Genomic DNA, 18,126 nt, shown 5'->3' on the forward strand with positions numbered 1-18,126 from the left:
GGCGCAAAGCTGATTTTTCCATCCTTAAAATAGCAAAAGTGGATTCTGACACGTCCTTAATGTGTTTTCGCCCTGCGCTTTGGACTTTGCGCATGGATCATCAAAATAGAGCCCTAAGTGTGAAAGCACCCTCAGCCTTTAAATTGCATTTTAAGCTGCATACTAGTATCTTGAAAAATATTTAGTCAAATATTATTTACTGTCATCATGGCAAAGATAAAATAAATCAGTTATTAGAAATAAGTTATTATAACTATTATGTTTAGAAATGTGCTGAAAAAAATCTTCTCTCCGTTAAACAGAAATTGCGGGGGAATATACAGAGTGGGTAATAATTCAGGAGGGCTAATAATTCAGACCTCAACTGTATATATGAACAGTAACAATAAATATTTTGTGTTGTACTCCCAAACGTACCTCTAAACTGTGGCATAATATCATTTTCGCTGTGAGTGGGCCAGGCTGGTTGATGTCTGGACTTGTCTCCTCGTTGGTCCGTCTTCTCGATGGGCACATTCGTAGGAGCGTAACTCTCTGTAATTATAACATCACAGACACAGAAGCACAAAGAGAGAGAGAGAGAGAAGAGCGTGTGAGAGAAAAGCACACCATATAAATTGTAACTACATTAAGAGGAGAGTTGCGAAGTGCTCCTTTCAGAACAAGCGGAATGGGGTCAGTGTGAAATTGCGGGTCGTCGGCTAATTAAAAGCTCATCTTCAGAGCTGCGTCTTGGAGTGGGAGAAAGCACCGAAGGGTGAGTGATTACCCAGAATGCACACGACACTACTCTCAACCCCCTCATTGATCTCAAGCCAAGTGACACAGCAATAAAGAAGGCCGTGATCAATGACATTATCTCCCAAATGCAAAGAGAGCTAATTTAGCCTCTGTCCAACTCCGACTTAATCAATCCTTTTAAATGATTCATCTCAACGAGTCCGTATTTAGACGAAAGACCCATTCAATTAGAGAGAATGTTCTAAGTAAACACTGCTTTATGAGAGCCAGACAGAGAGAGAGACAAGCAGATTAAGAGAGGGAGAGAGTGTGAAAAACGGGAGAGAGACAAAATACAGACAGCAAAATGGCAGGGTGCTTGAATTAGAGATACTGGTATTTATTCATTGTGAAGAAGGCTCTAGTTGTTTTCATCCCGTTTAGTTCATAAAGTGAAAAAAGAGCATAGAATTAGGAAATGAAGCAGGATTAAAAGGGATAGTTTACCCTGAAAACTAACATTAACTCATTATCAAAACCTGGTTTATACTAGCAAAATACTTCGCTTGAGTTTTGTGGCGAGTGTGACATCATCGCTGTGTTTGGGGAGGTTCGATTTGGGTGCGCGCGACATGATTTCGGCTAGCCGAGCGCATGATTTTTTTTTTTTATTTAAGACTCGAGCGAACAGTGTGAACAGTGCTGCAATTCATTTGAGTAGAATATGAAACACTTTGAAGAGATTTTGCCTGAAACAGTATGACTGTTCAGACATCTTCATGATCCGTGATCATAGAGATAACCAGATGACCAATAATTCTTGGCTAGAAATTGCTACAGCCGTGGTAAAGTTTGGAAAAACCTGAGGTATAAGTTTGTTAAAGACAAAAGAGGCCATGGCAAAAGTGGAGACCCACAATTACTGAAATATGTTTTTCTGTAGAAAATTGTTGAATTAAAAACAATTTAATAGTTACAAAACTATAATTAAGGAACAAAATATTTCTTTGATAACTGGAAAGGAATATTTGAACCTATCGGTTTACAATATACTGATGCCCTGTTTTTCTAGGCTTTATTTGTGATAATGGTGAGGAATGCCGGACCATTATCACCTTTTTAGCATAAGAAGAGGACAGAAACTATCCAGGCAGTAATGTGTCAATTGTGGAGCGGGCTAAATCTAAAAAAAAAACATCTGTATTTTTAAATAAGTGTACTTTTTTGGTTTTCTTCTTGCCATAATAAAACATATATTTGTAGAGCAACCCATGTCCCGTTGTCATTAATATTTTAATAAACTTTAATAGGTAAAACTGTCCAAGATTTGAACTAAAGCAAGTGATGCATCAAAACTTGATAAAAAAAATGTTTCAGCAATGATATAGTTTTTTTATATATAAAAAAGTTTAATCAGCATTACTGGAGGTTTAATTTCAGTGACAGATCTTGAATCTATTGTCCATGCTAATGGACAGACATATTTGAAAAAATCTTGATCTAAACTTTCAATGTTACAAAGGATTTTAAACTTTAATTAGTAAGGACATTCCCTCTTTTTTCATACAATCTATGAAATATTGGCAAACATATAAATAAACCTGATTAAAAACATTGTAAATGTGGCTTATGTCTGTGTCTGGAGTGAAGTGATGCCATGCTGCTTTTCAGTGTAATGGATTTTTTCTTCAAATTACAACATGCCGAGCCTTACTGCCTTTGAATTAGATTAAATGCTTAGGAATCACAAAAAACACGGGCTGACATGTGATTTCCACTGAAATGGACACCAGGTCCGAAGGGGTTAATTCTTTGAAACTTTTAGTTAAACTTAGCTTAACTACAGGGCAACAAGAGTTCAGTTCTGCTTAAAGTGTCTGTCAAACACATAAGAATCCTAAATGTAGTTGGATACTTAAGCCATGCTTAAATTCATGAATATGAAAAATGCATGAACTGCATCGCATTAAAGAAAGAAGGACAGCACAGGAAGAATTTCAAGCAAGAACACTTTTGTTAAAAAGTTAGTTCACCCCAAAATGAAAATTGTTCTTACGAATTTCTCGGTATCATGTCATTTAAACCTCTTGAGACCTTTGTTCATCATCGTACCACAAAACAAGATATTTTAGATGAAATTCGGGAGCTCTCTCAGACAGCAATGGTCCCGAGATGTTCAAAGTCCAGAAGAGGAACCAAAAACATTGACATTAATGCTGCGTCCCAATTCGCATACTTATACAACGCCCAAAAAGTATGTACTTCTTTTCGTGAAGGAAAAGTATATGCTTTTGAGTGTGCAACAGAAGAGTATGCAAGCTTTAGGACATACTGCTGCCTCGTTAACAGATCGTTATGTTGCTTAGTAACGTCCCTTGTCAATCATCCCGATACATCTTGCACATTTCTTTCATATTTAATTAACTACTTTATTTGAGAATCAGCAACAGGTTAATCTGCCATTCGTGAGTCTTTCGTGCAGAGAAATCTCCTCAGGTCGTTAGATAATTATGCATTCAGACGTTAATGTCTAAAGATATCTTGATATAAGGCCACATTGTTGTTGCATATGAAATAACAATTCCAGTACATGGAAAATATATTCCAGTTGACAAGATATTAATCAATAATCATTCAAACAACTTTACAGAAGCCTCTGCACTTGACGGTTGGTCTTGCCGGTTCAACATGTTTGTAGTTTATTTACACTTTTGACCCGAGTTTGTAGTTCAAATCAAATTCACGTCCAACACGCATTGTATTGTGGGAAATATTAGCGGTTAAGAGTATGGATGCTTCTACACTTCAAATCTTTGGAAATAGTAAACCATCCGGGAACCTTTGGCATACTCTTTTTAACATACTACGATTTGGGACATACTAATTCCATATTTGAATACTATTTAGGACGGATAGTATGTGAATTGGGACCCAGGAATAATATGACTTCAGTGATTCAACTGGAATCTATAAGAATTCTTTTTGTGCTTTGTTTGCCTGTTTTTGGCATCAGATCTGGCAATATGAGAATATTTACAATTGCGCTGCTGAGTCTATTGACAATATGTTGTATTGCCCATAGTAAACACACACCCGATGAACTGATGACGAAGAGAAGACAAAGGTAAACAAAGTAAATTTTACAGTTTTTTTTGTGCTAAAACTGTTCTTTGAGCTTCGTATGATCACAGTCGAACTACTAAAGTCACATGGAAGGTTTTGATAGTGTTTTTGGTTCATTTTCAAGACTTTTAATGTCTCTGTTGCTGTCTATGAAGCATCAGACAGCTTATTTGAAAAGCCTTCATTTGTCTTCCAACCCAGCAGGCCCACAACGTCATAAGACCTTAATATTAGGTTCGATGAACCTATGAAAATTCGATGTCTAGTCAGCGTCTAAGGACAAAATTGCTTTTTAAGTCCAATAATGATGTTAAGTAACGTTGATATTAGGTTGATTTTAGATTGTGTGGGAAAGTGATCAAAATCCAACGTTGAGCCAACATCTTAAGCCAATGTCATATTGATGTCAAATACCGAAATTTATTTGTAGGGTATGGCAACCAAGATCCAACGTCTGATAGACGTCATAGTGGTCGACGCAACGTCAAACTGCAACATCCTAAGACATTGATATTTGGTTGTTTTTAGATTGCATTTGAAAGTGAACAATCTTAAAACAAACTAGTTATTTACAACAGAATTTTTATTTTGGGTGAACTAACCCTTTAAATTACAAAGCTGACTAAATCTGGGAGAGGTCGAGCATTATGTACGCAGCCTCCTGGTTAAATATTTTGTCTCGGCAATGAAACTCAAAATAAGCCTTTTTGGAGGGCACTGTACTGTAAACCAGCAATGTGTTTACCACACAGATTGACCGTCCCGTCCTTCAATCTGTTCTACTCTGATCATCTGATCTAATCTCAATGTGAACACGCATCGCATAAGCCCTGACCTGGACACATGGGGCAGCAGCTGCCCTCCACAGTGAGCGGCTGATGGCAGGGTAAAGCAGGACAGCTGACAGTCGAACACAGGGTCTGGCCTTGCAGGCAGTAGCAGTGAGTGCAGCTGTCAATGTCCCATCGCTCCTCGTCCATGTATGTCTTCCCGTTGAAATGACACACAGCCCTTGGCGTAGCATCTGGTGAGGAGGTATGAGAAACACTCAGTCAGTCATATCATAAGGCAACTCAATTGACCTATCAGTAAGCTCCTCCCCTAAAATGCATATGAACCAGTGGAGTATTATTTGCAAGGGGGTTTTAGGTTTTAGTGCCAAAGAGAAACATTCTAAGATTAGTTTGATAGGGGTTTAATCCACTAAAACAGTGTTTCTCAACCATGTTCCTGGAGGACCACCAACATTGCATGTTTTGGATGTCTCTCTTGTCTGTCACACCCATTACAGGTCTTTCAGTTTCTGCTAATGATCTGATTCAGGTGTGTTTGGTGAAGGAGACATGGAAATGTGCAGAGCTGGTGGTCCTCCAGGGACATGGTTGAGAAACACTGCACTAAAAAGTTTAAAACAATATACCTGGGGTACTTATAACACTGATTTCTGGTATCCTGAGGATGGGAAATCATTTATTTTATTAATTTTCCACAGCAGAAAAAGACAACATATTCAACCATATCAATATCAGGGTTTAAGACTATTATGAATACAATTTCACACTGGCTTTTATAATAAATAGATTTTTAATTGTGCTTGATTTAAAGACTTTAAACAAATATTTATATAAGAAAAATAATCAAACCATATTGGAAAATATAATTAATGAATAAAACATTTGTTAAATTTTTGATTAAGGTTTATTGTTTGTGATTGGATGGGTGTTAGTCCTATTAGGTAGCTTTAAATGGTGACCGGTTTAAAATGATTTAAGACCTACAACAATATTTCCGTGAGTTTAATAATTTTTAAGGCCTAAAATCATTTTTTTTTTAATTTTAAGAAATTTTAAGAGTTTTTAAGACCCAGTGGACACCCTGATTATTCAACAACAGCATATGTACGTATTTAACTCTGCTAACGTCAATGTTCTATGTAATTTTTATGTGTAAACAAAGCCTTAACCTCAGTTAAGTTAGCCAGCTCAAAATAAGATTAGCAAACCTGCACCTATCAGTGCCATCCATATTAATCTGAATAATGTATAATTCAATCTTACCCTGCTATACATAAATAGTGTTGATCCTGGAAGTTTTGATCTGTGACCATAACGACCATACCCTGATGCTTATCTTGCTTGCATTGTGATCTGTAAACCCTTGCTTCCAAATTAATCTTGTTATCCTCAATATTTATTTTAAAGATGCCATAGGATGCTTGTTGAAAAACTAAAGTGGTAGAGCAGTGTTTTTCTATTTTAGCTAGAAAGAGTGAGTGAGCTATCTTTATGCCTAATCTAGTTAACCTTGTAACTTTAGAGAGTTGTGGATGAACTATAGGCTACATTATAATTATACTCAACAAAAGGGGCAGACTGAGATGTATTGTGTTGGTTAAACATAACATTAACTTATATAAAAACACAGACAGGACCTAACATCAACCTCTGTCTTAACAAATCAGTTATATACATAAGTTTAGTGCTGTTTTTTCACTCTAGAAAAAATCCCAGGAACTGCTGAATGATATGACCGGATGCATAAATGTGCATTAAACAAATAATATTCAGCAATTTGCTTGCATTTGTTACCTCATTACAAAAATATGCAGCAAATTTCCCAATATACACATTAAACTATCAAAGGATACAAATGAACAGACCTTATGCTTCTTTAGGATGACACTGAATAAACTTATGTAATAATATATACTATAGGTATCCTGTGGTTTAATAATATCCTGTATAATAGTAATATAATAATAAACCATATATCTTGCATCGTATTTAAATATTGTTGTAATCTCACTGGGGAAACATTGCAGCCAATCAAATTCTACGTGGGGTGTGCATATTAATAATCCTGTGTGATTCATGAGTCTGTGTTTTGTCTGACTGGCTTGTTTTTCACCAGAATTTTATACTGACAGGATCTACATGAGATTGGGGAAACAATGGCATTTGAGGCTCACTGTACACTATGTCATTTCCATGTACTAAGCTCTTATTATTCAGCGATGTCTATGTATTTTCAAAAGTTCAATCTATGGCAACTTTAAAATCTTTGATACCGTATATCCCCCAAAGTCCCCCCTAAATGCTTCCTGTCATCCTTCTGTTTTCAAAATGTATCAAAATCATTCTGGGACAAGGTTTTCACACAGACAGCTGACATTTTAAGATGGTTAACAACTGTATTTGTTTGACTAAGTAAGCAACTAGACCTGTCACAATAATCAATATATCAATTTATGGCACAACACATGGACATGATCATTTTTGGTGATGCAATATATATCGCAAATAGATAAAAACCAATTGTAGCAACATTTTAGCTGATTGTGCAACATCACTATCTATATTGGAGATGTCAGTGTCAACATGGTTAAAAAAACACTAAAGTATTTACTATGAATTACTATAGTATATTTTCATTTGAATGTCTGAAAATAGATCTGGTAGAGCAGTGGTTCCCACCCATTTTTTAACTGAGACCCCAATTTCCCCTCCACATTTTATGATATTATCACTCGTTTGCAGCAAGGATGACAAAAATGTTGTTGTTCAACCAAGCGGTATGTTTATTAATATATCTAGATATGTTTATGCACAAATAATTGCCTAATGTAAAATACAAAAGCAAAACATCAGTAGGCCATTTGTAACTGAAAAACGTAAGCTTTTGATCTTTAAATTAGCCCTATTTGAAATTCAATAATAAATATCAGTATTCACACTGGTGTATAAAGGGGAAAAAATAATTACAATTTAATGCTCGCATGTTATTAGTTATGCTTTATCAATCAGTGTGAGGACCGCTGCTGGCAGTGAGTAATAATTTGGTCAATACGTGGAGAGATCTCAGGGCAAGACGCATATCACGAAGCTGATCCCTCTCGTCTTCTGACAATGTTGCGATGTGATGTTTGACCATAATATTTTATAATGGTATCTTGGCCAGTTGTTTTGATTTATCTTTTCCAAATAATTCCTTGACAATCTTTGTTGCACATGGCAAAATCAAAGTTTCTGCAATTGTATTCCTTTTCATCGCAGTGGTTTTACAGCTACTGTGTACAATATTTGTAAAAGTTTTTCGAGAAAATGGAATAAAACCATAGTTCAGGTAACTATCTTGGTATTTCCTGAATTTCGTGTTTCCAGTGTTGCTTGGGTAATTACTAATGGCTGCTGAAGGCGAATCAGTGAGACTATGTTTATTTTGTGGAAGTAAACATAGTCTCACCATTTTTTGACATTGTTTTTCAGCCAGGGGATAAAATGAACTAAGGCAACATGAACGTTCCCCTAATTGTCCACTGCTAAAATATTTTTAAAATATGACACAACCCCCCACAGAGCATGCTAAGGCCCCCTTGTGGGCGGGGATTCCCCTGTTGGGAACTGCTGTGGTAGAGGCAGGGCTTGACATTAACACCCACCAACCCACCAATGGCGGGTAGATCTCAGCTCTGGCGGGTAATACAGCCGCTTCCACTAGCCACTTTGGCTGGTTGGAAATAATTTTAAATCGTAGTTTTCTTAAAGCAGGGTGTGACAATAAGGGTGGCCCAATATGCGTGCAAATGTGATCTCAGAATCGAGAAGCAGCACAACTGACAAAAATAAGAAAGCAGGTGAATACCTTTTGAGAGGATGGACAGGTGATGTGATGCGGGCGACTGTTAAAAATCGCGCACGCGCTTCAGTTTACTTGCGTGAAACTGTAGTGGAAACGCAACTGGTGCGATCGGTTCTCTTTGAAATAGACTAGACAAAAAGCGATGATCGTGCACCCACAGTCCTGCTGCTTTCAAGAGCTCAAGATTGGAAAACAAAATATATATCCTATTGTAAGCAGCAGCAATTACTGCTTTCATTTGAATTATTCTCTGAACAGATTATTAACAGGCCTAACATTAACCGTGTGCACGTTATCATCCTTTCATTATCACTCACGGTATGTTTTTACCTGCTTTCTTTTGCTTACATTTATTTTTGTTAATATAGTTTAATTATCAACCTTTACAATAACATTGCTTTAATATGAGATTAACTCCATTTATGTGTAGTAACTGCTGATCTGGGACCTTTAGCCTGGACAGATTACTGTGCATATGTTAAATACATGACAATAGATCTTTTTAAATGTCAATTTTTTAAAAAAAGAAAGGTTTTGTTGAATAAAAAGTGCATGTATGCAGCTATATTTGCTTGTTTTGACACATTTAAAATGTGTGGCTAAGAAACAACTATTTCTTTTTGGTGTGGTCAGAGATAAATTTGGTAAATCCTTAATTTTGAGCCCTAAAAAGTCATGTTAAATAAAAAACTAATTGCAATGCGACACAAACCATTTGCTCAAGCACAGTGAGCAAGCTCATACACAGCACACACAAAAAGTGAATTGAATGAGGAGGCATGTGGACATAACACAAAATCTAAATCAAGTAGTAGGTACTTGGTGAAGTAGGTAGTACAGCAAGAAGGTCGCTGGTTCGAGCCTCGGCTGGGTCAGTTGGCGTTTCTGTGCGGAGTTTGCATGTTCTCCCTGTGTTCGCGTGGGTTTCCTCCGGGTGCTCCGGTTTCCCCCACAGTCCAAAGACATGTGGTATAGGTGAATTGGGTTGGCTAAATTGTCCGTAGTGTATGTGTGTAAATGCAAGAGTGTATGGATGTTTCCCAGAGATGGGTTGCAGCTGGAAGGGCATTCGCTGCGTAAAACATATGCTGGATAAGTTGGCGGTTCATTCCGCTGTGGCGACCCCGGATTAATAAAGGGACTAAGCCGAAAAGAAAATGAATGAATGAATATCACATTTATTCATATAAAATATATATTCAAAACAACAAAATTGTGGCTAGTGACAATGGCAAGTGGCTAGTAATGTTGGAAATCTACTAGCCACAGTGGCTGGTGATAAAAAAAGTTAAGGTCAAGCCCTGGGTAGTGGATATCGCAGACTCTGTTATGGTTTATCTTTCACTTCGTTGTCGTTGTCACATTCTGATTCCAATGCCTAATTATTAAATTCTTAAAATATTATAATTAAGTGAGATATTCTTAAGAATAAAATATTATGTGTTCTTGGGGGAGAGTACCTGCCTTGTGATGATATTATATAGTCATTCTGGCCTTATACCGCATAATGAGTGGCATAGAACGGTCTTAAAATGACAATAATAATTCTTATCGCAATATATTTTGGAGCAATACATTGTACAAAAAAAACAGATATCGTGACAGGCCTATAAGTAACAGTAACTAAGTGAGTGGGGCTTATCGATGGGCTAATTCGGTTGTTGGATCATGGGGACACATTTACATACCTAGACAGTATGGACAGCACTGGCCCTTTCTGAGTACGGGTCGAGCACAGTTGACCGGTGGGCAGGACTCAGAGAAGCAGCTGATGGCTCCGTCTAGACACACACAGCTGGAGCAGACGTTGGGCTTCCAGGACTCGGCCGCCAGGAAGATATCGCCATCCTCATTTCTGCAGTAGCTGGGCATGCTGTCATTACTTGGTGTCTGAGGGGTGACTGGATCATCTGGAGAAAGACACACATCAGCCTTTATTTACTATAGAGTTGTTAAAGGTTCCATGAAATGAAAATAAAGTTTTTTAGATGTTAGTATCAGTATTGGTTGTTTTTAGGATATCTATAAGGTAGTGTGCACCAAAACAATGACAAAATTCATGTTTAGGAAATACAAAATTGATATGAACATCTAAAGCTTGTAATCTGTCACTAAAGAAATTAATGGTTTTATTCACGTCCCCTCATACTTGAGTTTCTCATTAAATCGTGACCAATCAAATGCTCTCTAGTAACAGACATTCTCTGTCCCCTACAAGACGCTTCAAATTTGATGAGCTTGAGCTCAACCACTCTCACTGGGGGAGCGGCAATAAAACAAAATGCTATTGGCTGTTTTTTAAAAGAGGAGGAGCTACTGTAAGATCTTACGTCAAATATCAAATTAAAAATACACATTTCAAAGCACTTCATGGGACCTTAATAGGCATAATTCACTTAAAAAGATAATTCTGGAACCATTTGCTCACCAAAATTATGTTTCAAAACTAATTTATTTTGTTTATTTTATTTATTTATTTTTCATAATTTTTAATTTAATTTATTTATTCTGTATTTATTTAGTTTGTTTATTTTATTAATTAATTTATTTATTTATACATTTTTATTTTATTTATTTATTTTGTTTATTGTATTTCTTTCTTTATTTTATTTATTTACTTTTGATATTTTTTTATTTTATTTATTTATTATTTATTTAGTTTGATTATTTTATTTATTTATTTAGAATTTTTCATTTTTTAATTTTAAATTTATTTATTTTTTATTTGTTAATTTATTTATTTTTTAAATTTAATTGTTTATTTATTCATTATTTATTTATTATTAGTTTTATTTATTTATTTATGTTATTTATTTATATATATTTTTATTTTCTATTTTATTTTTATTTATTTATTTATTTATTATTATTTTAATCATTTTTTATTAAATTTTATTTATTTTGATTTATTTATTTATTTATTTACTGTTTATTTATTATTATTTTAATTCATTATTTATTTTGTAATTTATTTATTCATTTATTTTATTTAATTAATTAATTAATTTTTTTATTATTATTTTCATTTATTTATTTATTCTGGTCAACACAAAAGTTGATATTTTGAAGCATTTTGAAGCATATTAAGCAACTGCTGGTTCTTGTTTACTTTCAGACTATGGAGAACAAAAAAATACTATGGAAGTTAAGGTGAACCAGATAAAATTTTTTTAAAATATATTCAGTCTTGAGCAGAAGACAGAAATTCTTAGAGACAGAATTGTAATTTTTGAACTACCCCTTTTTAAAACACAAAAAAAGTTGAACTTCCAACTAAACCTCTAACTGACAACCTACTTTGACTAAAACACAAATGACTCAAGCTCAAACAATCTGAGCTTGAAACAAATCTACATCTCTCCCTCGTTTCATTTAGAAACTTGATTGTTGGGAACATTTTCAACAGCAAAAGAAAGTTTGCTGAAACATCCTTTGAAATGTGCATCCGTTATATTTCCTTTGTCATCTTCAGCTCCGAGTGTTGATCACGCACTCCTGAGTCATGCAGTATTCATCATTTCCACCAAACGCATGCATTATGCACAGTCACTTTTAGTTAACTTTCCTCCCTTCATAGGTGTCACATGCCTCTACGCTCCAAAAGTTCTCACAATAATGTAACTTTTAAATAAATAAAGCCTTTGCGGCTCCCTTGATTCTACTTGTACAACATCCAAATATCACAGCTACTTTCCATGACCTCTTTTTGTCAGCTTTGAAACTGAAAGGTCTCCTGAAGTGCCTTGAAATGCGCAACTTTGTTCAGATGTGCAATGTAATTTCAACTGAAGCTTGAAGGTGGGAGATATTGAGAAGCTCCTCCCCTTTTTAAAACAGCCAATAGCATTTCATGTAAGTCACAGCTTAAGTCTTTGAGCTAAAGTTGGTGTGACATTTATGTGAAACTAGAAAAGTTCGTAGACAAACTTTATGGTGTCTTGAGAAAGCCTAGTCTGAAAATTTGAAATAGTTTTAAATTTTAATTACCTGAAGTAGCTTGAAGCAGTTGGCATAGATAGATACGTACAGTGCATATATCTTAGCATGTTTCTAGTATGGATTGGCATGATTCTAGTTAGGCAGTTGATAGGGGGTTCAAAGTGGTTGCTAAGGTGTTGCTAAGTGGTTGCTAGGATGTTCGTAATGGTTGCTAGGGTGTTCTGAATGGTTCCTTAGGATATCTAGACGGTTGCTAGGGTGTTCTGAGTGGTTGCTAGGCAGTTGCTAAGGCATTGCTAGGGTGTTTTGACTGGATGATAAGGTGTTGCTAGGCGGTTGCTAGGTTGCAGAGGCGTTGCTAGGTGGTTGCTAGGCAGTTGCTTGGTTGTTCTGAGTGGTTGCTAAGGCATTGCTAGTTGGTTGCTAGGGTTTTCTAGGTGATTGCTAAGATGTTGCTAGGCGGTTGTTAAGGTGTTTTGAGTGGTTGCTAAGGCGTTGTTAGGGTGTTCTAAGTAGTTGCTAAGGCGTTGCTAGGGTGCTCTGATGGGTTGCTAAGGTATTGCTAGGTGGTTGCTATGATGTTCAAGGTGGTTGCTAAGGAATTGCTAGGTGGTTGCTAGGGTGTTTCAGGTGGTTACTAAGGCGTTGATAGGTGGTTGCTAGGGTGTTTTATGTGGTTGCTAAGATGTTGCTAGGCAAGAGCTAGGGTGTTCTGAGTGGTTGCTAAGGCGTTGCTTGGTGGTTGCTAGGGTGTTCTAAGTGCTTGCTAAGGCATTGCTAGGCAGTCGTTAAATTGTTTTGAGTGGTTGCTAAGGCATTGCTAGGTAGTTGCTAAGGTGTTGCTGGGCGGTTGCTAAGGTGTTCTAGGTCGTTGCTAAGGTGTTGCTAGGGTGTTCTGATTGGTTGCTAAGGTGTTAGTAGGTGGACGCTAAGGTGTTGCTAGGTGGTTGCTAAGGTGTTGCAAGGTGGCTGCTAGGGCATTGCTAGGTGGTTGCTTAGGTGTTGCTAGGTTGTTGCTAGGTGGTTACTAAGGTGTTCTGAGTAGTTGCTAGGCAGTTACTAACATAAATTAGCATGGTTCTAGAACGAATCAGCATGTTGTTAGCATGTTTCAAGCACAAATTTGCATTTTGTTAGCATGGTACTAGCATAAACATGTTGTTAGCATGAATTTTATATGAATTAGCACATAGCAAGTATGTTTATAGTATGAATTAGCATTGAATTAGCTAGTATGATTAGTATGTTTGTTAGTATGTTTCTAGTATGATACTCTAGTATATATTGTATCTAGTATAGTTGTTAGCACGAATTGGTATGTTGTGAGTATGTCTAATGTTAAGTCAATGGCATTTTTTTACAATGGAAGTCTATTGGACAGTTGCTAGGGTGCCGTAAGTGGTTGCTAGGGTGTGACTAGAAAGTTGAAAGGTCATCAGTGATTGGCAGATCGGTAGTCTGTGTTAAATGAGCTCAACCTTAAGTCTGCATGACAGTCTGGCACAAAGTTATGAGGTCACAAAGTTCGGTCCAATTTTAAGTCAATGGGATTTATCTGAATTTTCTGGGACAGTGTTTGGAAAACCAATCAATTGGAAAAGATATAGCAACATAATTCAGTATAGTTTGGAGGTTTAGAGTGAGTTTGGTGGTTTTAGGAGGAGATGCATTCTTAAAATAGTCTAAGAGGAAGAGGAAGAATATTGAGTTTATGTAGTATGACAGTATGTTGGCTTTCTCAAGCCAGCATAACTAGATTTCATTCACCCCAATAATAAGAATTTACACCATCTGAATCATTTATTACCTACAATATATTAAGTAGTGCATTTTGTACCATTGACCATATAGAAAAAGTGTAGTTTTGAACGTCTTAGTTGCCTGTATTCTGACTGTGTAGGGTTCCTCCTTTCATTCTTATTAATATTAACAAAATGGAGTAGTTCACAACAGCCCTGTGCCAACTTTATATTTTCTGATGCCTTCAAGTTTTGGTGAACCCTCAGTATGAATGCTGTTAGTATGTGATTGATTTCATTCATGTCTTCTAGAGGCTGAAGATTTTATGTACTAGAAATCATTTGATTGGTCAAAAAATAGTTGATTCTTATTGGCAGAAGTGAAAAGTGTTAAATGCTTATATCTTCTAAATGAGAGTTTTGTCCTGGTTTGGAACACGCCAGCTTAAAACCAAGCATTATAACTATAAATATAATTATATCGATAAATATATTTGCGCCCACGTTGACAAATGATAATAATCTGTTTATTTTTAGTTCATGCTTTTCATTTGGCATTACCCATTCTAACCTGAAGGTGCCCACTGTGTGTTTTGACCAGTGAATCCAGCTTGTGTAATCAATAATTATACAGTGTAGTAGTGGCATAAATACATGCATTATTTTCCTCAGCATTTGTAAAGGAGACAAAACGAAGATGCCAATACTAGCAATTGATACCTGAGGTTCTATGTATTTTTTAAATCACTCAGTCCCATACCGTGGTAAAGTTAGTTTGATGTTTGAAATTCTTTGGCCCTGTTATAGTTTGAGCCAAAACTACTTTAGATAGACATAAATATGTGCCCTTTATGTTGCACAAAGCTTAATTTCCCGATTAAAAAATAACAAATTAACCATATGAATAAATTAAACAATTCAATCATATGAAATTTTATAACAAAACCAGGACCAAAATGTTCAGAAAAACATCCTGGTTATTGCACAAGACTCTGTTTTTTTTAAATTAGCTCTTTATCTATTTTATAATATTTTCAAAATAACTTTTAATGTAAAAAATGTAATAATCATTTAAACTCTAACACAATTTGAGATGAAGAAATCAAATCAACTGTAAAAGTGTCTGAATATTATTCTCTATGATGCACAAGCTTTGATTTTTACAGTTAGCTCTGTTGTTTTTATATACAGTACTGAATCCATATTTTCAGCATATAAGAAATCAAACCAACTCTAAAATTGTCTAAATATTATTCTATAAATATTAGACTATTATTGTCTAAATATTATTATAATATATATATTTTTTAAATCAAGAAATTAAGCCTTGTGCAACATAAAGGGCACATATTTAAGTCTCTGATGTAGTTTTGGCTCAAACTATAACAGGAGCAAAGAATATAACTGGTTTGAAACAGAATGTCTAATGAACGTCAAACGTCAAACTAACTTTACCACGGTATTTCACAGCGTGTAACCAATTGTTTCCATCATAGTCATTATCTTAATCATAATTTAATCCAGGGGTATTCAACCTTTTAGGACACACGCCCAATAATCAGATTTACTCTAGTAAACATAAAAATCGTCATCATAACTTACTCGAGTGCACGCCTTAATAGGTGCTGGCGCCCCTGATCTAATCATATCTTAATCATCATCTAGTCAAGCAGAGTTTAGTCGTTTATTAGCTGGGAAAAGTCTGAAAGTGATCCCAAAGATATAATTTCTCTACATCTTTACCATTATAGTTTGGTATGAACTCTGCAGTTCACTGTAAATAGCGTTGGGTTCCACATAATTCCTTCATGTTGTCCCAACACAAATCAATTAAGTTAATTTAATCATTATTACAAATTTAGGCGAATTGAACATAGAACAATTACATTGTCCCAAAAAAAACCTAACAGTTGTTAAAAACTGTTAAAAAAAACATTTTCGTTAACTGAAATAAAAATAAAAACGATTTTGTTTTTAAAACTTGAACTAACTGAAACTGTATTGTGTACATACAAAACGAACTGAAACTAAAATGAATTATAGCAAAAACGTCTTTCGTTTTTGTCTTTGTGAATGTGTTTAATACAGACTGTATACCTCATGAACGAATCCTTATTTTTAACCTAATCATCTAAGCGTTCACTAATTCACTAAATCGAACTGAATTATTAGAAATGATTCGCGTCTCCAGTAACGTTAAGAACTTATTCACACAAACTATTTACTTTATAACATGTCCAATATCCTCCTTTGAATCGAAATATACCAATATATACTGAGTTATTCAGTTATTAGAACAGTAAACACAGATAACAGATTTGACATGCGGTGAACCGATAATACTGTGCATGCGTGATTCAGTGAACCGAACACAAAAAGTACAGTCCATGACAGCCTGCTGTGATTGAACTAAACTGCAGCTCGGGTAAACCCAATTTGGAAGCTTCCAAACTTGGAAAGATTGAAACAAAAGATCTAGTTCGCGTTAAAGATCCGAACTTCCCATCATATATTTTACTTAAGGAAGCTATCTTGTGGGCTGTATTTGAATTTGAGGATGGGTAGATGATAATGGTAGATGGTAGTGTTCTTGTGTCAAAAATTGTAGTCCATCTTTGGTTGAGTTTTTATTATACAATATTTATTCTGATGCTTCTGAATCTTGCACCTAACAAATATCCTAAATTATAAAAAAAACGAACAGCAAACAAAAAAACTAAAACTAATACTGAAACTAATAAAAACTAAACAAACTAAGCAATTTCAAAAAATAGAAACTAATAAAAACTAGTAAATCTGCCTCTAAAATCGAATTAAAACTGAAATCTGGAAACAAAAAGTCAAAATGAAAATAAAAACTAAAACTCATGAAAATCCAAAACTATTAGAACGTTAGTATCAACTCATTTTAAATCAGTGGTTTGAACAAGCAAAAAAAGTCATTTTTTGAGTGTTGCTATACATTCAGAATGATTTTTAGAGCTCAATCTTTATAGTTGTCGTGCTTGGTGTGAACAACCCTTTATAGATGACTTTAACACCAACATATTTATACTGACACTCAAAAAATTGTCTTTTGATTTGAGGGAGAATAGATGTTTTGGTTGGACACCGCACCTGGACAGTGTGGGCAGCAGGAGTCCTGTGTTCTGATTGGGCTGTTGCAGAGAAGAGGCGGGCAAACCTCGGTCTCACATAGCACTCCGGCCGCTGTGGCAGGTACATTGAGTGCAGGAATCGATGTTCCACGTCTCTCCTTCCACGAAATACTCTCCTCCTGGAGCCAAACACACTGACGCCTCGCTCAGCTCAGGCTTATGGGAAACTGGACTCTTCTAAGAAAGAAAATCAGAGTTTTAACTTAAAAAGACATGCTACTTTTCACTGTTCTAAAGAGATCATATAAGCATTGCCAGTGAGTAATTGGAGTGTTTTAAGTCTTAAGTTTTAATTCTTCTGTTCACCATTATTATAAGATATATACAGTTTAACTCAGAATTATCAAACCCCCCTTTGATTTTTTTTTCTTTTTAAATATTTCCTAAATGATGTTCAACAGAGCAATGAAATTTTCACAGTATGTCTGATAATATTTTGTTCTTCTGGAGAAAGTCTTATTTGTTTTATTTCGGCTAGAATATTTTTCTTTTAAAACTTTTCTTAAAACCATTTTAAGTCAATATTATTAGCCCCTTTAAGCTATATTATTTTTCAATAGTCCTACAGAAACAACCACTGTTCTACAATAACTTGCCTAATAACCCTATCCTGCCTAGTTAACCTAATTAACCTAGTTAAGCCTTACATGTCTCTTAAGCTGTATGTCTTGAAAAAAATATCTTTCTCCGTAAAAACAGAATGGGGGAAAAAAAATAAACAAGGGGGGCTGAATAACTCTGGGGGAGTTAAAAATTCAGACATCAACTGTATATTACTCTTAATTATTAGAAATTATTATTGGTGCTCA

General features: G+C 35.3%; 1 protein-coding gene across 1 annotated transcript in view; it reads right to left on the reverse strand.

Annotated features, from left to right (window-relative positions):
* The window catches only part of crim1 (cysteine rich transmembrane BMP regulator 1 (chordin-like)), a 313,308-nt gene that overhangs the window by 12,709 nt on the left and 282,473 nt on the right, over window positions 1–18,126 (reverse strand). Inside the window, exons 14-15 of the mRNA XM_056477346.1 lie at window positions 4,679–4,867; window positions 418–534 (exon numbers count right to left, since the gene is read on the reverse strand). Of these exons, the coding sequence (XP_056333321.1) occupies window positions 418–534; window positions 4,679–4,867 (306 nt within the window). The remainder of the gene's footprint in view (window positions 1–417; window positions 535–4,678; window positions 4,868–18,126) is intronic.

The sequence above is a fragment of the Danio aesculapii genome, chromosome 17, assembly GCF_903798145.1.
Source record: "Danio aesculapii chromosome 17, fDanAes4.1, whole genome shotgun sequence".
NCBI lineage: Eukaryota > Metazoa > Chordata > Actinopteri > Cypriniformes > Danionidae > Danio > Danio aesculapii.